We start from the raw sequence: 23,161 nt of genomic DNA, 5'->3' as shown, positions 1-23,161 counted from the left end.
CACAACGATATATAGGTTACAGTATCTAGAGACCAGCAGGTAGGCTGGTGCATTTAATGCACGCAGCAGAAGGGTGTACTTTATTGTTTGGGAAGAGATTTCATTTTTGTTTCCTCTGTAGCATTAACAAATACCATCAGAAAGAAACTGCCTCTTACTGTAACCAAAGGTAAAAAGGCAAAGCTGAATTGTTGCCCTCCTTGCTGTGAGTACTTCATCAGGCCTGGTACGCTAAACGTGGTTAACTGAGATATTTTGTTTGGATAGCTCTTGGGAACAATTCTGCAGTGCAGAAAGAAGGCATAGAACTGAAGGCCTTTTTCTACACTTCGGATCATAGTCAACAAGCAAATGGTATTTGTGCCTCATTCCCTCACACAGCCTTACATTTTCACCTGAAACCATGTTGTTATTTCCACTGAATTCTTCCTTTTATTATTTTGCTTTTCCATGCCTATGCTTCTCTTCAAAATTATTCTCCTTTCTTCTATAGGATTAAATCTCCTTCCCTCTCTGCCTTGGTACCAGCCTCTCAATATGCTCTCTGGTTTGATTTAGGAATAAGAAATACTTCAGACTCATCAGGGGAGTACCTCTTTCCCTGTATACCTTGAATTCATGCCAAATCAGAATTAGATTGCATCCAGGACTAGCTGGATTTATACCTCTAGAGCAGTAATTCCCTGCATGTATTTTCATGTGGATGAGAACTTAGTTTTCTATGTGTATCTTGTTTTTAAAGTTAGGCTTCTTTCTTCTAGCATCTCACAATATCCCCAAATGCATTTTAAGGCATTTCTAGATGTTGCAACAGATTTCCAATGGCAGCATGGAATATTCAGTTTTGAACAGATTAAAAAACTGTACGAAAACCTCACTTCTTTTCTTCTACTTCCTAAAAATAAGTACTAATTAAATTGTGACAATCAAGTACAAGACTCAAATAACACGAAACACTTGTGTTAGAAGACATCTTTCTACTTTCAAATGGTATATTGTGTACAACCTGACCATATGTAGGAATGAAGTGCCCATGGCCAAATTAGCGGATAAACAAGTCACTTCCAAGGCAAGTTTTCGTAACTGTTTATGCTGCCACCATCCACACTTTTGGGCTTGAGGTTGCTCAGGATTGCATGAAAAAAACTCTTGGCAGTTTAATTTGAATATCATGGTGAAAGCAAAATCAAAGCTTTTGTTCTTAAGTCACTATAAAATGAAACAGTATTTTAGGCTAGAAAATAACTTGATTTTAAATGAAAACTTGTGCCTCTGATACACATTACAGAGCGATGATTCTTTTTTAGTTCTGAGCTGAAAGAAGACTGAAGATAGTGAGTACCTCTGGATACCTGTCATATTAAATTAAATGCTGCCCCACTGAAATCAGGGGAGCTATTGTTTTCATGGAGCAAGGCTTTTGCTCAACATGTCTAAACCTGGGTACCAAAGAATAGAGGAGACAGGTAGCAGCTTTTTCCAAACTCTGAAATAAAGGTACGAATAACATAAAATGGATTATGTTAACACTGTTTATATAGCTGCCACAGCCTGGAGGACTAAAATAAATGCTTACCCTCTTCACAGAAATATATTTTCACTGTATTCTAGGTTTTAATATTAGAAAATAACTTGTAGAAAATCTCACTTTAAAATATATGGATCATACTCTGACCCTGATAGAAGTCAACTGTGCTCGATCAGCTGTCAGAAACAGAGATGCTGAAAATAACACTGCTAATATTTTCTCCGATATGATCCTTGAACATTAAACTACAGTGCTCAAATCTATACTGTAATTAGGTACTGCACGGTTACCGCATGACTATTGGCAACAGCTGTAATCCAAGAAAGAAGAACATTCAGGGCCGTGGTTCCTAGAGCACTATCTTAAGAGAAGTAACAAGGTACAATGAAGTAAGTTGCAGACAACTTATGACTCTGCCTTTGTCACTTACTGTGGAAACCTTCTTGTAAGACTTGTTATGTCAAGATAAATGAAATTGTTTATAAATCAGAAATATCAATGCCCAATAAGGGAAAAATCTATGGAAATATATGATATTCAGGAGTCTAAATTTTCCTCTTGTCTTGTGAAACCTGTTGAATAGAATACTTCTCATTACATCTCTTTATTTAACTATTTACTATGGATGGTGCAAATGTTAAGAAACAAACTATAGAATAAAATGCTTTCTTAGAAACAAATCACCTTTTTTCCCCACAGTTATGCCCCAACTTAAAAGATTTTTTTCTAAATATAAGAATTAAAGAATATTTATAAATATCCTAACACTATACTATCTGTTTTTCTTTCAATACACTTTTAGATAAAATCAGTATCTTGAATACATTATGACTCACTGCAGATTATCAGTACTGATAATATTCTTTTGTTATCCTGTGATATTTGGAATACTGGAAAACTGCACACACACACAAAATAATCTTGTGACACTTAACTCACTTCTCAACATGAGAAATAGATAATTTTCTAATGTGGTATTTAAAAAAAATAAGTGAGCAGGGCAGCAGAATTTTCTGGAATGAACTTGAGCATTCAGTTTGTTGATCAGATCTGGTACTTAATTGACAGTAACAAACAGTTCTTTTATCTCACAAATAACTAACTCCAAATGAAGCGATTAAGAAAAATAAAAAGCTTTTTCCGAAGCGCTAGAGATCTATCACGCCACACGACTTCTTTAGCATCTCTTTCAAAAATGATACTCTAACCTATCTAGCTACCATGGTCCATCAAGATTTTTTTAAAACAAGATCTCTAGGAAAACACATAGATTCTAATGTTTGATGGTACAATCTAATCTGATAGGCATGTATTACATTGCACTGCATTTTCATACACCACCATACTACATCCACAGATTTGTTTCACTTAAGTCTGTCTTTCATGCGAGCAAAACCATGCCAGTCTTCTCTCAATATAGTGCAAGGACATTGTTTTCCAAGGACTGCACACAATCAGAAAGGGAGGCTTGGAGTTGTTTTAATATGCTGTATATTGTAGAGGTACCCCCTTACTTTGCCAGTCAGGCTTCCCCCAGCCACACCTGCTACAATTACTCTGCTGCTTCTCTGCTACTTTAATAGTGAAGGGGGTCCAGTAGTTCAGAAAAAATCCAAACCATCCTGTTTGGGGAGAGAAGGTCATGGAACAGCTCTGTTGTTCTCTTTTATTTCCTCCAACACTTTGGAGAAATGGCTTGATCACTTCAACACCATGACAGGTTTTCTGGAGTATCTGGAGACAGAAAAGCTTCTGTGTGAAGTTATCAAAATTAGAAATATCATAGATACAGATGAGTCAGAATTTAATTTCATTTAATAAAGGCACAAAAAGAAAAAGCCAAATTAAAAGGCTATGGTATAAAAAGATTTTCTGTTCTCCAAATGTGCAATCATGGACACATGATGTAAAATATTCCAGCATCAAGGCAAATGAGTTTAGGAACAATTCATGAAATATTTTGGAAATTCTAATTTCTAAATATTCTGTGTAAATAACAGAAGAAATCCAACAAATTCCCAAGTATACTTCTTTTTTAAAGTTTCTTAAAGATAATAATACATTTTTTAAAATTTACAGAAATTCTACCTTTACTGCAGCAAGCCTTGGATTTCATAATACTAACATAAAAAATTCTCAGAGACCTATCACAAATTTACATCCAATGTGCCTTTAACTCAAGGATTACCGTCCAATTCTCTTTGGCTTACTTAGGACCCTTAACAAAACATACTACTTCATTCTTCAAAGCAAGGTCCCTTCCTGACAGAAAAATTCTATTTTGTTGTCATAAACAATTACAAATATACATCTATGAAAACATTCCCAATTTGAGGGGCATAATCTATTTTAGACAGTAAACCACTGAGACATCTTCATCCCTCAGGCAGCCAAAATACACAGGTCAGAATTATGAGAGTTCATACTGAATTCCCCAGACTTGAAGAAAAATGCAGCTATCTACCCTGTTTCCTAAGACAAACAATAAGAAATAAGGACATTTGAAGAAAACAAGTTATTTGTTGTATTCTATTGTTGTCGACTTTCCAGTTTCAGCTAACTTCTTTGCCATTCTCCAAGCAAACACTATTAATAAACAAAAACCTGTAGCTCTTTAGGTGGTGACAACAGTGTTTACTCAGGAAATCACGCTGAGATTTCATTTAAGGCTAAATCTGAAATTTGTCATCATAAGAGAAGCATCACTTACGTAAGCGGAATTGTGCTTCTGAATAAGAACGTTTAGTCTTCGCGTTCTTTCTTTCATAGGTTTGTCATCTCCACTACCATAAATTCCTTATTTTAAACAAGTAAGATGCATTTTTTATGAGTTAATCTGCATCTAGCCAGAACATCAGGAAACTGCAACTGCATAAGTTACACTTCTATAAGAGGCAAATAATACTGCACGGAAAACTCTGCTAGCTTGAGCTGAGAACGATAAATATGAGAAGTTGGAACCAAAGTGCAGCAGTACAGAAAGCTACAAAAAGGCAGCACCAGCACTACAGGCACAGCATTTAGAAATGTCTTTCTACCCAGGTCCTTTTCATTGTCTTCATAAACTCCTACCTGAAATACTCTGATTCGTTGAAGATTTAGTGTGCTCTTCCAGCTGTTGTCTTCCAGGAATGATGGGAGGACTGAACATGTTCAACCAGTCTCTGAAAAATACAAATCAAAATATCACTCACAAAAACACAGTTTGTGTTCCTATTTGTTCTAATTCTTTTGATTATTAAAAAAAATTCAACGGAAACTGCAGGTTGTCAAGTGTGATGAAACAAAATCAAGCTGGATTTTACTACTGTAGAAATAAACTTTACAGTTAATACAATTCTTCAATGTTAAGGCTTCCTTCCTTCCTTAGCCTTTTTGCCCGTTCTGTTCACCCTAACATCTGTGGTTTAAGTCAGGTTTGCTTTGCAGATCTCAGCAAAAGGTGTACAAGAGGTGTGATCCATAATCCACATAGATATACTCTGAAAGCCTATGGGACGCATGAAAGTCTTTTCCTGAGGAATAAAGACTTGTGATGAACAACCTGCGTTTGATGAAAGATTGGGGGGGGGGGGCAATTTGATTAAAAATCCTTACTCTCTTTAAGGAAAAAGGCTTAAAGACAGTCAGAAGAGGTGCTTGGTTACCACTGACTTGGCACTGCTTGGAGCGCCTGTAATAGGGTGACAGCAAGCGGTAGATTGTTCACTGTCCGGATGGTTGGTGAGTTAGAGCTGAGCTGAGACATGAAATGGATGCCACTGACAGTGTGACACCAACTCAGTGGTCTTGAACTGTGGGACAGCTGATTTGTATTAAATAATTTAATCTTTCCAGTTTAATTTAACTTCAATATATTCCAATGAAGGGATGGAATTAGTGATCAGAGCTAAGAATAACACACTAACAGTTTTCTAGTGTTTTTCAGAAGGAAACATTGGATTGAGTCAGGATGTTATTGTTGACATTGGAAAAAAGCTTTGCTAGGTAAATACATTATAAACAATTGTTTATAACAATTTTTTATTGTTATAAAATGTTATATGCTACAAATAAATATTTTGTTATTGAGAATAACCTGGTTTTAGCTACTGGCAACAGCATACAGATGACTTCTCATCACAGCTGTCACAGATCTATTTTGCTTCTGTGTGGAAAAAAAATTAGATGGGATCTTTATCACAGAGGAGGGAGTACAGACCTTCTTCACCTATTCAATTTAATAGGCAATTTATGGCTCTCCTGAACACTACTTTGTGATAGCTTTTAAAAATTATTATCACGTTATCATACACACATATAAAGTTCAATATTCATTTCATATATACCACTTTATGATACCCTGTCTTTGACTGTTACAGCTCAAAGAAAACAGAACAGTTGTTTTGATTGTTATTGTTACTGCTTTTTATTGCAAACTGAACTGCAGATTTTTTCACTGAACAAGTCATTCATATTCTACTATCAGTCAGAGGAAGACAGCCCTGAAAAGGACACATCTAAGTCACAAATTTAAGACATTCCTTGTGCAGGTGACCACATCTTGCAATTCTTCTTGTATATGAAACCAATCTCTGTATACTGGGCATAGCTCACGTTTCCTTCAGTTCCCATCCGTCCTCTTCAACAGTAAAGAGCTATAACACTTTAAAGCTTCAATATAACCATGAACTAGACTAAACAATAGCAAGTTAACACTTGGAACACAGAATTTGAGGGACCTCAGTACATCATCTCATTTTGATAGAACCATCCTTTAACAGAATCCATCCTTTTTGACCAACCTATTTCACTGCAAGGCAAGGGGAATGGAAGTGAAAAGGGGTCTTTAAATTCCCTTATGCTCACTTCATGCTGATGGGAACAGTGCAGCTCTACAGAGTAAATTAAGCTTGGTTTGGGGTTGATTCAACTTGTGTCTGGCCATGGCTGCTCCAACAGCTGGCTCAAAAACATTACGCATGCAAACTTGTACTAGAGGCCAGGAGATTAGCCAGAGCTGTAGAGGTAACTTCAACATCCATGGCTTCACATAGAAGGGATGAATTTTTCCAAAACTTGACAGATTTCTTTACATTGCCAGACCTTAACTATCTCACCTCAATACAACATAAACAGATAATGTACTTCTACTTTTTGAAAAGCCTTGATGATCTCACGTAAGATTTGCTTCTGACAGAGAAATCTGGCAAGACTCAGTCATGTGTTATAATTGCTAAAATATGCCAACTGCTTTTTTTTTTTGTTAGTTTTTCTGCTACTTCTGGACTTGTTATTGATTCCACATCATCTCCTGTTGGCATGTACGCATAATCTGGGGTGAATCAGGGGACAACCACCTATCTGTTTGCAGTCAAAACGGAAAAAACTAATTTTCTGCCTCAGGAAACAGAACTGCTGGTGTAGAAATCCTGCAAATAGTATAGCAGATTTAAAGGAAGAGATATTGAATTTTTCATAATTTCAATATGTAAAAAACATACTTCAAAATTTTTTTACACCATCATATTATTTTCATATATATGGTCAACTTCACTACCAATCCTTCTCCTCTTCTCCTGTTCAGCTAATGGCAGTGAGAACTGGTACAACTAATCCCCAAAGCAATATGCTTGCCTAGACATCTCATTATTAGCTCTCTCTGTTATTGTTCATTATATTTGCATTCCCTGAATACAGCCAAAGACTCTATTTACACCAGAGTATCCAAAGTTTTTAGGAATAACAGTTAAATGCATGCTATGATATCCAGTGCATGGTAGAATATATTTTCCATTTCTGCCACCTGCCTGTGTGGTTTGTGCTGCCTCACAATCAGCCCACATGAGCCTAATGCTAGAATTCTAGGACTCCAGGGCTCACAGGATGTGGTCAGAGAGCATGACGCGGTATCAATTACCTGATTCTCCACGATTGCACTGAAACGCAATGTCAGCAAAAGCAATCTCTTGGAGAAACTGTGGCAATTTTAGAGTACGGAAGAACTACTAGTGCTAATCTACATCTGTGCTTCCCAAGCTACCCTTTCTTCCAAATTCACTACAGCTTTTTTAAAAGACAGTGACATCTGATGTCCAGAGAAGAACTAGAATATTTCTGCTAGTAAAACTGCTGAAGCCAAAGTAGTACAAGGACAGAGGAAAGACAGTGGTTGCTTCTGAAGAGAAATTATCTCAGTCAGACCAACAAACCTAGCTAGAAAAGTACAGCAGCTCTACCGTATACATGAAGAGTTTAAAGATTCAGATACAATATGTATCAGAGAATTTCTAAAGAAAACAGCTGGTACCCAGAAAGCAGAGAGGATGTTAGCAAGGGAAAAGAAAGAGAGAGACAATTAATTTAGAGAACATGGAGGGAGCAAGGTAATCATGTGTCATTAAATCAGTATTTCTATTAAATTAATAGTTCTTATTACTCAGGAAATTTACGTTTTAGTTTGAAGTCTCATGTCTGGAAGCTCTTCCTGAAAGATCAAGTCTGAGAAAGCAGAGATGGGATGATTTGTGAGTAGCTGGATGATTGTGTCTTTGATTCTGTCCTTAATTTACTGGGGTCAATTCTTGTGTAAATGAATTGTTCAGTTTCATCTTCATATTTATTTTGATGCATCTGGTTCAGTATATTAATTACTACTTTCTCTAGAAGGTGCAAGTGTAAGATCTAGGGATTTTGATGGTTCTAAAGGGAGGCAAAGGAGTTTTTATTTATGATAAAGGCAACTGAGATGTGTTGGCAAGTCTGAGAGAAAAAAAAACAACACATGAGCTGAATCTAGACTGTCTTAATAGGAAATATCAATGTCCAAGCAAAACTACTAGTTTTGCTATTCAAACCCCTCCTACCAAGATAAGTGATCCAAACACTACAGTATTAAGCATTCACTGTTGACTTAATATTACTTTTAAGGTTGAAACATTTTAAACAATATATATAAAAACTGGTTTATTACTTCCACAAGTTAGTTAGCAATGTCTAAATCAACTTTTGTTAAACCTTGGAAAAAAAAAAATGTTTAAAAATTTCATAGGTGCTGAAGTCTTCTTGGCCAAATTGCAGTAGATAGTAAAGACTGGCAGGTGATTGATTGACAAACTGCTGAAAAGTGGGTTTACAGTGGTAATTCTGATAGATGTTGTGGTCTGGCAGTCAAGACAGACTTTTCCACAATGAAATCTGCAGTTGCTTTTAGGAAGCAACTAAAACATATGTGTGTGTGAGACAGCGTGTATGAGTTAAAAAAAAAAACCTCAAAAATTTGTAGACCTTGCCTAAAAGTAAAGCCCAGAATGGAGACAACTGGCAATATTCTGAGAAATGCAGAGTGTGGCCTGTGTTTCCATTTATTGTTTTTATTCTGACTCAACAAAGACTATTTTTTGGGGGACCTTCTTTAAGAAGCTAGTTTATCTCCCTAAAACAGAAAAGCTAATCACACATTCTGACTAATTAAAGACACTCTATTTATGCTATCAATGCCTCCAGCTGTAATCAATACAATCAACGTGCAATAAACTATCTAAAGCTTTCCTGATAACAATGTGGAATGCTAAGTACTGTCTTTTGACATTGTGAGTTGCTTTGCGTGAAGGCTCAGAATAGCTTCCACACACATTCAAAGTATCACGCACCTTTAATGCTTGCACTGAAATTCTTTATTATCCTGAAAGCTATTTTCCATACTAAAATACAATAAAAAATGTTACATGATCTTGTTATATTATGGCCTTTTCTCAAAAAAATACTTTCAGAAAATAATTGTCATATATTGAAACATCACATGATAGCTGAACTGCGATGGATAGCAAAAGAATCTCTTGGACTTCTGAACATCGTTTTTATTTTTATGACAGTATGTTAAATTTTGCAGAAAATGGCATCCATTGGTAAAATCTGCTGAGAAAATTAGCGATGCTTTATTAACTAGCACTTATTAATGATAATGTACCAAAACTGTTACCATCAACAGAAATCCAAAGAATCAGAGGGTTTTTATTTAAATCTTAATGAACATCTCTGATACTTTGACTTTTTACAGGTATTTTTGCTTTTCAGTCCATCCTACTGGCTGGGCTGAGAAAATGGACAAGTCATTTAGTACAGAGATTCTTAACATCGCTGTGAATTGAGATAGCATACTTTATTGCACTTCTTTTGGATCAGATTTAATTTGTATTATTAAATCATTGTGATTATTTAATCCACATTATTAATAAAATTTAAATGCTTCAAAGTTTTAGTATGGTTTTGTCCAACAATCTATACAGGAATTAAAAGGAATATTCAAATTATTCGCTCAGCCTGGCAGTATACTCTAAAAATGCAAGGCAAGGGCTACATTATATCAAATCAGCGAATGAAAAAACAACAGCAGTTTTGTATCATTAAGAAATATCAAATTGACAGACTATTAAGCATCTGAAGAGTACCATCAATAAAGAACACAAAAGATTATATTTAACTGCATAAACTACTTAGTAAATCTTTATGAATATGAGAGGAGAACTGGCTTGTGCCTGAGTGACAGTAAGAGGAGCATGTTTGCTGAATTATTTTTTACAATGCATAATTTGACTAACTCTGTGGAGGGCCAGAGAATGCCAATGTATGAACCAAGAGTATTAAAATATTTTAAGGAAAAAAGGATCAATTCTTGACATCTTGTGCAACTCTAAACTAAAAAATCTCCACACATACTTCTGCTGTATTAGTAATATTTAATAGCACATGGAGCAAATTCTGATGCAAACGCTCAAAGTGAATAAGAAATACCTTACCTTGAACCACTGAATGCAAAGGGCCAGCTCATCTTAAAAGTATGGCTCAGTATAGCCTAAATATTAAATTCAGCTAAGATGGAGACCTATTTTTCTCACTTGTTTGGATTTTTAACTATAGCTGTTTAAGAAAGTTTGTTAGAGACTAACTCAGTTCTTAGATAAGTCAATAAAAAGACACCCAGCTTTGGAAGACCCCTCATCTATACCATGCTCTGTCTTTTTTTCAGCATGCATTACTCATTAGGCTCCTCCAGATTAGCAATCTGAATTTTCAATTACTTACGTATCTGCTGGACTTCATGCATATGTGTAACGTTATTAACTTAAATCATATTACCCATACACACCTATTTGGGTTCTGCTTTGTACTATATTAATGATGTGTGCATATTGGAAGGTTTTGATTTTTTTTTCCATGGAAATAAACTCTTCAGTAGCAAAGCATGGACTGATGTAGGCTATTATTGTGTTACGTACAAAATGCAATCATATTAGTTGAAGAAATGTTGAAATAAAATTTCAGGTCCTGCCACTACATACATCTGTAATAACTGTAAAGTCATCTGAGCCTTATGTTGTCTGTTACTGCATCTAAAATGCTTTAAACAATTTCAATTTTGGAACATTCTTAAAGTTTTTACATAAATATGCCACAAACAAAGAAACATTCAATGTTAATTTATACAGTAATAACTGTTCAGTGCTACTCAGTTAAGGTGGGAAAACCAGTGTCTTTAAAATGCAAAACTGAGTATGCAGAAGATGAAGAAGACAACATACTACCAAAAGAATATAGAGCATATTTATACATACAAATCAAGGATTTTTGAACGCACATTTTAATAAAAATCTTGAAAAACAACATAAATATACATGTCCACATGACTTTGCATGAATTGAAAGCTCTATTTTAACAAGTACTGAAGTGCAATCTGGCAATACATTGATGATTTAAAAAACGCAAGTCATGAGCTACATTGTATTATTCTCCAGGAGTGTTATTGTAGTTTCAAAATATCATTAAAGCAGCACAAACCAACACTTACCATTTCCTGCACATTTTTCACAGTGAGCTGCATTCTGACTATGAGTAATCTGTTAATCTGTTCTTTGCCTCACAATCCGTCAAAGTGACAGATTCATTCCATCCCTAATACATAATATCTTCATTTACTGTATGCCTTACTGGAACTTTCTGTTTTTGCTAGCACTAAGATTTAGAAAATCACAAGCATATTCACAGAATGCCTTTTCCCTTCCTCCAAACCACTTCAGCAAGTCCAGCCAGCCAAATACCATACTTCTAATGGAGACAGAGACCTCCTTAAAAACAAAATTCTTTAATTTTCAATGAATTAGTAACTAAAAAAGAGATCATAAAAAGTACAAATGCAACTGTGCATGGAAGACTTGAATCTGCTCTTAAAGTCTTAAATCTGTAAATGAACTGGTTTATGGGTGCTAGATTAGATTCAAGGATAACAAAGGAGATGCAAATTCTACTTATTAAACAAGATATTTAGACAGTGTAAGGAGCTGTTACAAGTGTGTACAGTATAATCACGCTGATTGGTATTAGCTGCAAGTTTGGCCTGTTAATACTATCTCGTTTTTCTTTCATTATCAAAGTTCAAATGATAAATTTGTGCAGGTTATTAGAAACACACAGTCATCTACATCAGTCTAAAAATACAAACGACCTGAATTTGGATGTTTAACAGCTTAGTAATTAATATATTGTGCTATTTGTCAATGTTTTGCAGTTAAATACATGAAACGCCTATCATAGCTTCTGTTAAATGACAGTAACATTGGAATTTACTTAAAGGCTAAACCTCTAGTTCATCACCACGTTAGATTGCTGGCTAGATTATAGTCTCGATATTCAGTAGCAATATAAACAACACTAGTAGAGAAAACCAGTGTTTTATCATCTAATTTAAGTAAAATACTAGCCCTTTTTTCTTTTCTAGTTTTGACTCATTTATCAGAAGATCAGCTGTATAAATTGGAAATAATTAATTTGCAAAGGTGTGTTAAAATTCCTTCTTGTTAATCTAATATTATGCAAGTAAATTCTAATAACAACATCAGATACTAATTGATCAATGAATCAAATGGATTTCCACCTTTAATACAGTGTCCATTAGATAGGGTGTGCTTCCTTTTCTCATATTTTTAACAATTAAATAAACCACTAATTTTAAAAATCTTATTTTAATATTTCACCAGTTCTGGAAACACCTGAATCTAGGTACCTTACAAGTCTTGTTGCAGTTAAAGCAATTCCTTTTCCCCACAGCCAGCCACCACCAGCATCTTACTGTTCTGTGCATCCTGGATGTAGACTGCATTCCTTTTAACTTTTAAAAGATGACATGGAGCCAGAGGGCTATTAAAAATCAATGGAGAGACACGACTCAACAGAGCACTACTTTAATATTATCAGACTTAAGGTGATGCTGTTGAATGTTCCTAGTCTGTGAAAACTATCTTTCTTTTTCAGAAAAGCAAAAAAAAAAAAAAAAAAAAAAATTGCATGCAAGAGAATTCTGCCCTTTTAGCATATTAATGCAATGAATAGCACAGCATGAAGTTGGAAATTTAATCATCCACACAAAGTGAGAAGTATGCTATCTCAGTTTAATTCTTCAAAAACATGAAGTTTTGTCAACAACAAACGTAAAATAACATAAAGGAATCAAAACCAACACTCTTGCATAGATACTGCAATAGCAGGGAAGGGAGATTGGGCATTTGTGCCCTTGGAAACCCAGACAGTTTCGCTCTGTAAAAAAGTGTTGTATGCATACGGGATGTCAGTCAAGCAGCCTGATTCGTCTGCATTTAAATAAGCTTCCAGTTCAGAAAGTGGATGGAGGAATAAATATGTATTTCCATAGATGGGAGGTCGGTTAGTAGTAGTAGCTTTTTCTCTACAGAAAAGGGAACAATACAACTGGTACAAACCTATCTGGAAGCTTGCCTGCTCCGTGAACCACCCTAAAATTCCAAGGCTCTACAAGTTGCCAGAATTTGGACTCGGACCTTAGATGCTGGTTTGTGGCTGGACTGAAGTGTCGTCACCTGCAAACACTGGAGTTCCCCTGGAAGAAGACACACTGGCAAAGGGCCGTAGCAACAGTTCAGCTGAGTATCCAAGGAGAGATTGTAACACTCCATGAACAGGGAATCCTGGACTTGTAACAAGAAAACACTTGTCTCTTCCTTTCAATCTAAGAGATCTTAGAGGCATACAAAATCTTTTACTGCGTATTCTCCATCTCTACATACAAGCACGGTCAGACAACTCTGTTTGAATTGCCCAGGCACATTCAGAAAAAGGGTGGAACCAATAAAAAAAAATATTCTCAGTAAGTTCTCAAGCTACAAAAAAAAAAAAAAAAAGAAAGAGATAAACTACCTTATATTCACGCAGATGCAATGGCATGTTTAAAAGCATTTGCCATTTTTATATTCAAACCCTTGGTGCATATGCTGCCACGTTTTCACATTCTCAGATTCCCATGCAAGGCAAAGCCATTTTTGGATTATTTTAACAAGCTTCTATGTGTTAGCCACTTGGTTCTCAACAACCTATCTGCAGCTAAGCTTTTTACCATCATGATTAAAAAAATTAACCTTTTCAATTAGACCTTTCCTGTGCCATTTTCTTCTTTTGTCATGTTCTTTTTCATGCATATTATAGCCTGACAAATGCAGCAGAACTTTGCTAATTCAGATTAACGACTGGAAGACCTATTGCAAATTACTCTATTTTGTGGATGAGTAAAGTAACTGAATAAGTGCAATGAAAAACCAAAGTACATTTTGTGATACATTGTTCTTGTTCACTTCTTTTGACAACTGTTGTGTAATTTTATAATACTTCATAATGTAATGCTGTCTGTTTTGCAGAAGTAATAGAGTTGCATGACTTTGATCTTGTAACAAATCATAAAAATAAATGGGCTTCTTTGTTTGCAAAACTCAATCTTTACATGTGCATCTTAACTTTAGGGTGTTCTGCTGTTTAAGCCTTTGCTTGGAAATAGAGGAGACAAAGACCTTTTGTGTCTGAATTTCACAGCATGCATATTGGAGAAGTTCTGGTGTAGTGCAAATAAATGTTATAGCTACAATGCTTCTTTTACTGCACCATTTCATAGGTGAGTTTAATCTTACAGAATCTCTCAATGGTATAATAACACATGCATCAGCTATTGGAATGTATAGTTTTCACCGGGGACGCGTGAGAGTACTTGAATTGTAGTGTCAAAGCTGAACATACATTTAATACTTGAGAGTTTGCAGTAGATGTGTTTTTGTGCTGGAATCATTGATATATTATGCAAATTTCAGGTGCTGTGATAATGGCAATATTTACGGCAAAAATAGGTTCTAAAAAAAGACTTCTCTAGCAGAAACTTTTGAAGAAGGTGAAAGAAATAATTTACTTCCTAAAAATCAGCAGAGTGGTCAGAGTTATGTATAAAAAGACATGTTCATTATATTTAACTAATACACCAGAATTTTACCAATAATCAAGTTTGAAAAGAAGTTAAAAATGTATTTAAAGGAACATGTTTATCCATTTAATGATTCACTATCTGAACTACTGTGCATGCATGTCATTACAAAAATAAGAAAATCAGATTGTTCAATAAAGTAGTAATTAAGGATGTGACTTCTGCTTTTTTTTTCTTAAGATAAAACCTACAACTTTTTTTGAAAATTTTAGGTATTATCCTCCTCAACTTGTTAATCTCCATGTCAATGAAGCACTTATTTTGTGATTATACATCTCAAATCTGTCACATTTATCATAATTGGAGCGATTACCAAGAAAAAAGAACATGTTATTAGCTTTGTTTGGGTTGGTTTTGTTTTTTGATTGTACAGGAAAGAAGAATGATGACATCCTGATCAGTCTAATGTAACACATGTAGGCTACAATGACAAGACAGCTTGCTTTAGTCAGCCCGTATCAGTCCCATGTGAAGTGAGGTCAGTGACTATTAATCATTTGTCAAGGACTGCGGGCCCTTGTCAGCCAATTATAGATATAAGGAACTTTGTATCACATCCACATGTGGCAAAGCTACAAAGGACTTAAACCACAGTACAGTAGTGACACTTTCTATAGATAAAACATAATTCTAGACAAAATGCTGGCCTGAATTGCATTATATTTCCATTTAGCTATTTTAGTAAACACAATAATATTATTGATTTTCCTTAAAATGTTAGGGACCTTGTGTGCTCCTTAGTTTTAAGAGTTTTCTTTTTTTTTTTTTTTCACAACAAACCCACTGACAGAATCTAATTTAAACACAAAAAATCCCATTGAAGAAGCAACTGACTTGTATGTACAGAGCAGATAAATCTAGCTACTGGCCTGGCTTGATGATGGTCCCGAATCCTACCACTTCAGAGCAACTGTGACACTCACTTTTCATAGCAAAACTTACGGACATAATAATCTCCAGGGATGCAGAGGGTCATGGAGAAGAAAAAGACACGGGAAAAGGTAGATGGAAGCCTGACAAAATGACATCTCATCGCTACTTCAGATTCTTGCTAGAATTTTGGGGCTGACAATCTACATCACCAGCTACAGATGGACTCTCAGTATCAGCAAGGAGGCTTAAGACTCCCCTCCTGTCCCCACATCAGGCCATGATCATCCCTCAGGTGGGGCGAACTCCAACTCACAGGGCTGAATGGGTAGGGTACACTATATACTGATGCACACACACACTTTCGCCAACCAGCCTGGCAAGCCTGAGCTTCCAGCAGCGCAGAGGAGATAGCAGTGGAGCTAATAAGGGAGCACAGTTCTATTTATTCCTGGCAATTCTGTGCAGGTAACCCTGACCAAGCTCACAGCAGAGGCACAGACGATACTCCAAAAGATCATTATCATTGACTGATACGCTAATTGACTTCTGCAGGTTCCAACCACCCTTGGAAAAGCTGTCAGCCCCACATATATACAGTAGTTTGGGAAGGTTGTTGATTTTAGAGCTGTTAACATATGAAACCTGCCAGCCACTAACAGGGACAAGAAATTAAACTTCAGTTTAATAACTATTTTCATTTGTGAATGAAAACCAGTTTGATCACTCATTTTTAGTTTGAGACCACTGAGCAATAGACTTTCTCATAAAACGATGCCTGTGTTTTATGTGCAGATCTTATATTCTCAGCTGTAGTCCAAACCAGGCAGGCATTTAGTATCATCAGATCTCTGTGCCTACAATTCACTACAGAAATACACTATTCTTAACATGTAGAGTTCAATGTCTGGGTAAAACCTAAATTTGACTGTGCATATTTTGTATGAAATTATTTAAGTAAAATATACTTCTTGTGAAAGGATATCCAATGAAATGCTGAAATATTTGTGTCCTATTTCAGTGTGGTTTCTGGGGAACCACTGTTTGAACTTCAGATGAACAAATTTTATTTGGTAGCTCAGGAAGACTTGGGTAGGATGCCAAGAGCAAATCCAGTGAGATAATGTTTATAAAGATATGTTTCAACTTCTAAAAAAACCCTCCCTCAAAGACAGAAAAATCAGCTTTTAACAGAAATAAATTTTCTGGAAAGCATCTGTAGAAGTTCAGAAAACCTATTCATAAAGCTAGGCTCAAGTGATTTTTTTTAAGAAAGCAGCTCTACATTTTTGAGTTCAGTATGGCTGAAAGTCCTCTAGAATATTTATTTTCTTCAGCATTTCCTTTAATGAAACTTCCAAACCTTCTACACCACACAAACATTTTGGAGGACAAATGCTTACGAAGTAGATGCAGTATACATAGCAATTTCCAGTCCCTGCACTGGCGTAAAAAGCAGCACAGATAGATACAGCTTCCTATTTGGAGAGAAGAGAGCAATTCTGGAGTTCAGCTAGGACCATACAGCACATCAGTCAGTGGGCACTGCATAGCTAAGGCTTGAAACACCGCACATCTTGCGCATCTGGCTCCGTAGCCTCTGCAGTCAGGCTGTCTCCTTTCATTAACTGGTTCTACGCCTTGCAAAGCAGCATGATGCGCAGGTGATTTGTATTGCAGCAGCAATATTCTTGGCAGATTTATGACCTTTACCCAGTGGTACCAATGGAAAATGAGTCTAGCTAGGTCTTTTTATTGACTGCATTTCCATTACCTTCACAGGTGCTTTCTTTCCTGGCTTGTTCTTTTATCTTATTATGGACAGAAGCTACATTTACTGGACAATAGCTTCCACATTGCTCTCTTTTCATTTCCCAGAAAATATCACTGCTATGCTTTTTAAAGTTAGTTGAGACCTGTCAAATTCTTTATCACTCTTTACAACAAACTATTTGTTGCTTCAGTAAGTGCACCACATAACTGTTTTCATACCATGGCATTTATACCCACTCATCTACATAGGATGTATCAACTTTCCAAATATTCTGTGTGTTCCCCAACATAGCTACAGCAGGCTTACAAAGATTTAGACATTTTCCAGTTGCTCATGTGTTACTTGTTAAAATTTGCTTTAAAAACAGTTTAGGAACTAAGTTATAGAATTACCATTAATTTTATCTCCCTCACATTTAGGTACACATCCTCTGTGAAAAGCATTACAGAGTTTTCCGTTATAAATGAAAGGTAATGATGTGAATAACAGTATTCAAGTCACACCACCTCCAGTTTTTATATCATGATGCAAACTGACCTCATAATTTTGTCATCTTCTGTATTTAGAGCCCAGTAATGCTTTTCTGGCAGTTCACAAGGGCTACTGAATTTATGAGGCACTAGTGAGTCAGGTATTTCACGAATACTTTGCCTGCATTTCTCGAAAATGATTTCTAGAGAAATTTAAGTCTACTGTGGGTACTGGATTAAAATAGCGTAAGAACTAAGTTGTAATTTATACTATTTTGTTTTAAATTTTATTATATGGAAACACAAGTTTTCATTGTTGATTGTATTAACTTGCTATGATGAAATGCTTTTACAGATAATGGTGTTTATTCTGTTTTTCAGTACATAAAATGTACCGAATACAAAATTGCTTTGGCACATGCATAAAAATAACTTAATAAAACCTGTCTCAACCAATGTATGGACAAAAAAGAGAAACAACGTAGCATGAACCAAAATATAGGCAATTCTAGTGCCATGAGAATTATGAAATTGATTCAGGAATAGAGTCCAAAGTGTCAGTCACAAGGTACCTGGTACCTTACTCTGTGGACTACGGTGAAGTGTCTCTGTCCACTTAATCCACTGTAACAATTCATGAGGACAGAGACAGTCCCTTTGACAACCAGCAGCCAAGGCAGAGAGGTTTTCTAGACCAACATAGGCACTTTGATTCACAGGTGAAAGGGAACAAGAATCTAGGATTATACTTTCACTCCAGTAATACATTGTGTGCACTAGCAAACATATGGCTGCACGTTGCAGTAACTGATGCATCTGGTTGAACTTGCACAGCAAGTTTCATAGCTTTCACTTCATAAAATCTAACAAGAAGACTTTAAATCCATTAAAATGTGGAGGGCAAGTGAGACAAGTGACTGAAAACATCTGTGTGAGGAGAAATACATATTATCCTGCAAAACTGACTGGCAGTGCACTATCATAAAACATTTCAGACTGTTGATAAAAGCTAAAGAAGTTCTGTTTGAAATGTCCTCTCCTCCTATCCCTCTCAACACATATACATCGTCCAGTTAAAACTTGGACAAGCGAAATCCACATTAATGACCCCAAGTGAAAGTGAAATAGGACTACTTTTTAAAATAAATACACCTCTTGTTCACGCTGTTAAAAAACCTGACAAAGTGATGTTAGGGTTTCACAGGTACAAGGCAGTTCTGAAACTGGACAATTCATTTTAATTGTTTCAGTTTGATAATTTTCCCTAGCCGCCCTCTCCCCTTGTCTTCATCTCACCTTATATGAAAGTCACAGGGATTTTGTTGCTGATTCCAAACAAAACAGACCAAACTAGAAAACTGACAGCCAAAATATGTTGTAGACAGGATCCCTTTGAACTATCCCCCAGTGCTGTAACACCTCTCCTGAGGGGGCTATCTATTGAAAAAAACTGTTGAAATAAGTAACATTAAAATCTGTTGTAACAAATGGATTCTCTGACACCTACAGTCACGTACAGAATTCTAGTTCTAAGCCTTCAAAGCAGAGAGGGAGAGAGGGAGAAAGAAATAGGTGAGAGTGTATGTCAGATGAGGAAGATTTGCTGAATCACGCATCAAAGCAGATACAGAAGCAAGGCCTATGTCAGTTACTTTAAATACACAGTGGTACACCCAAAACATGCAGAATTCAGTTCTGTGTTCCAGGGCAACGCAGACATACTGCAGACAACAACTAAAATGAGCAATAGTAAAGCCCTCTGAGAGGAGGTTGAAATTGAAAAGAGATTTAAGATTAAATCAAAGAATGTCACATTTAATATTCAGAACGCTCTAACTGAATCCTTACTGCCAGGGCTATAAATGGAATCTTACCGTGGGTTGGAACGGGAAAGCGGGCTCATTTCTTCCTGATAGTGATGCTCCTGACTGATGGGCTATGGAAAACAAAAAATAATAGTGAGAAAGTAACTTTGCAAATATTCTTTCAGAATGTATAGAAGTATGTAAAAGATCTTTTATGAACATACCCCTTTTCAGCTTCTGGTATTAGAATTTTACAGTCTTTTATCTATGAAATTTAAAACGGGTATTCAGATCCTAACTGGCCAAAAGTACAACTTAACAGATGATTTTTGTCTAGGTGAAAATACACAGGAGTTGACCACATGGTCATTTCTTCACTGCCTGTGAGAGTGTTGGGACAGTCAGGAAACTTCAGAGAGGGAAGGGTGGCAAAGTCTTGTCTGACAGAAAAGTTTGGACTGCACGTGTATAGGAAGTACGGTGCAGGAACTCTCAGTTGGATTTGTACAGAACAACCCCTCTCAAGACCAGACAACACTGAGCCAGAGCTAATACAGCGGGCAAGTATGGCTCCTCTCCACTGAGAAGCACCATTAACAGTAATCTTAGCAGTGCCAAGTGAAGTTTGCTGAAGCACATATGATTCTCTATGGCACTGCCAATTTGAAATCTGAATTAAGCTGTTCATGAATAGATAACGGTGGACTGTATGAATATTTACACAAAAAACGATAATATTCCAGAGTCCTCAAATCTTACTGAGTCATTGTAAGAATGTGCCCCAAAGGTTTCAAACTACATTTGGTTTATGGCATTAAAAGCAGTAATTTGCCAGAAAGATCAATATTCATAAACTGGTGCAAAAATTCAAGATTTCTAAAATTCAGAAGTATATTTTCCCTCAGTATATATGTAGTGCTTCCAGAAGAGACCTCCCCTGCCATTATCACACACCTCAAAAGCAGTTCGAAACAAATCACTGAAGCAAATGCAAAAGAAGTGAAAACACAAGCATACATTAACAATACTTCGACAATTTAGTACATGAAATGCTAAAAATAAATACTAAGAATTATGAAAGCAATTGCTTTTTTGACAGAAATCAATATAAAAATGAGAATGTTCTCATGGTTTCAGGAAGTGGGGAGGGATGTTGTAAAATGTATGTTCAGGATGAATAACATCCTAATTACTGCCAAATATGAGTCACTGCCTGGTGGTGGATAGTGCAATTCCCAAATGATGGCTAGTGGAAGACTGAGGATGAGACAGAAAGTGAATTAGTCAGTCTATGAACCAGAATATCTGTCTAAATAATTTTTAGTCTCATTTCATAGTAAAGAATAGTCTGCCTCTGTTTTGCAATTTGACTTGATGTGAACAGATCCCTCCAGGGGTTGTCAAAGTGAGCTCTCTGTTGGAATAATTCTGGGATTAAATATCACTCCTCTTGTCTGTCAGACTTCAGTTCTGCCAGACCATTTCTGTATTAAATGGCTTTCTTTTCTGAATCATCACAAAGGAGGCCAGAAGAACCTGGAAGTACCCTCTCAGATATTTTGCAGATCAAGGCCTATGTGACTGAATTTATATTTAGGAAGTTGCTTGTGAACAAGTAATTTTTCTTTCTCTCTAGGTACTCCTTACTCAAAAGACAGGTCTTAGTGGTGAGCATATTTTGGAGTCTGCTAATGGAGCATTATACCACTACAAGCTCCTAGGATATATCAATAAGCAATCTAGGAGAATCTTCCTTCTCCTTTGCATTCCTGACTGAGAATCAGGGACCATATGCAATCAGATATCCGGAATTTTCTTATATGTGATCTTTCTCCAGAATGTTTGTGTTGTATCTGAAGTGGTGTCTGAAGTGTGGAAACAGCTACCCAAGAAGCTAAATGGGCCAATTCCTGACAGGGCAGGATGGTCTTACTGAATCTCTAGACTAAAGCAAGGCATTTAAGCAGAAATATTTTGTAAGCTTTGCAAATTTTCTTGGATAATGTGTATATGCGTGGGTATAAACTTCACATTATACTCTGCAATATATAGAACTGTGTCTTTCATATTGCTGCAATGCTAACATAGAATTTCATAGACTTTAAGATTTAAGAAAACATTCAGGTAAGACATGGTCAAATAAAGTCTTTTGAAATACTTAGTTCTACACATACATATTATTGATTTGGAACTGTGCCCCACACACATTTTACACGGGTTTACAATTCTCCTTCGAAGTAAATCCATTTTAAAATAGAAGTTTTTCATTTCTATAACTGATAGCTATGCTGGGTGATGTATAATATTCAAAGCTATTTTATTCCTTTTTGGCTCTCATAGTTTACAGCAGCTGCTAAACCACTTATATCTCAGATTTCTCCTGACAGCATATATTCAGTTCTTGGTAAACCATCGTAAGATATAAAATACAGTTTTAGTATACCTGTTTTATAGTTATTTAAGGACATCTGTTCTAACTACAACTTAGCAATACGACTGATCTATGTGCCTTTACATTCAGAAGGGTTTCTTAGATTCATTAGTCAGTAACACGAGAATTTTCAATGAATTTGGAAATCAGACTAACAGTGGCAAGTGATGAAAAAAATACACTCACCAAAAATGTGTCTATATATAAAATACTACTTTGAGATAAAAGTTCACTATTTAACACGACTATATCCTCCCCTGCCTTGCAAAACATCATAGGTATTTCAAAATGAAAGATACACAAAAAGCTGCCTTCTGGTGGTGCTGTTGCCATAGATCCTACTAAGGGACAAAAATGTTGTATAAAATGAATGAAAAATTGGAATAAAAATACTCCTTATCTTTGACGAACATAAGAGAAAGCAATAGATACTACTGATCTAAATAATCAGAAAGATACAACCTGGAAACACACGTAAGCATTAAAGTTTAATCATGATAAGAATTTCAAGCTGTCCTTAATTGCTCAAACTGTAATATGAGGATTATTTCTATATCTTTTCTATATATTGCACTGCTAAAATAATTTGCCTACATAACTGGAAGATGGCTACTGATATATATATAAACTTTTCTGCAGTTTGTATATCTGATTTTGGAAGGATTGCTCATTTGTAAATTCTCTTTACTCAAACAATGGTGGTACTAAAGATCAGTGACACAAAAACAAATTTGCTTTTATTCTACAAATATATATTTAACATAATATATAAGGAATAAACATACATATAAGGAACACTTCTTGGTGAAAACTGGAAGCTGAAGAAACGATGACTTTACTCAGGCTGGGGGATGCAGGGATTGAGAGCAGCCCTGCCAAGAAGGACTTGGGGTGCTGGTGGATGAAAAGCTGGACATGAGCCACCCATGTGTGCTTGCAGCCCAGAAGGCCAGCCGCACCCTGGGCTGCATCCC

At 36.0% G+C, this 23,161-nt stretch overlaps 1 protein-coding gene across 3 annotated transcripts in view; it reads right to left on the bottom strand.

The window, feature by feature from the left end:
• CFAP20DC (CFAP20 domain containing) overlaps nt 1–23,161 on the bottom strand; it is a 92,078-nt gene that overhangs the window by 1,270 nt on the left and 67,647 nt on the right. For all 3 annotated transcript variants that reach the window (XM_075433050.1, XM_075433049.1, XM_075433051.1), the window contains 2 exons: nt 19,826–19,887; nt 4,601–4,692 (listed from right to left, as the gene is read on the bottom strand). In XM_075433050.1, coding sequence (XP_075289165.1) covers nt 4,601–4,692; nt 19,826–19,887 — 154 coding nt within the window. The remainder of the gene's footprint in view (nt 1–4,600; nt 4,693–19,825; nt 19,888–23,161) is intronic.

Source organism: Opisthocomus hoazin, chromosome 11 (genome assembly GCF_030867145.1).
Source record: "Opisthocomus hoazin isolate bOpiHoa1 chromosome 11, bOpiHoa1.hap1, whole genome shotgun sequence".
Classification (NCBI taxonomy): Eukaryota; Metazoa; Chordata; class Aves; order Opisthocomiformes; family Opisthocomidae; genus Opisthocomus; species Opisthocomus hoazin.
This window is presented reverse-complemented; position numbering and strand designations above follow the sequence as displayed.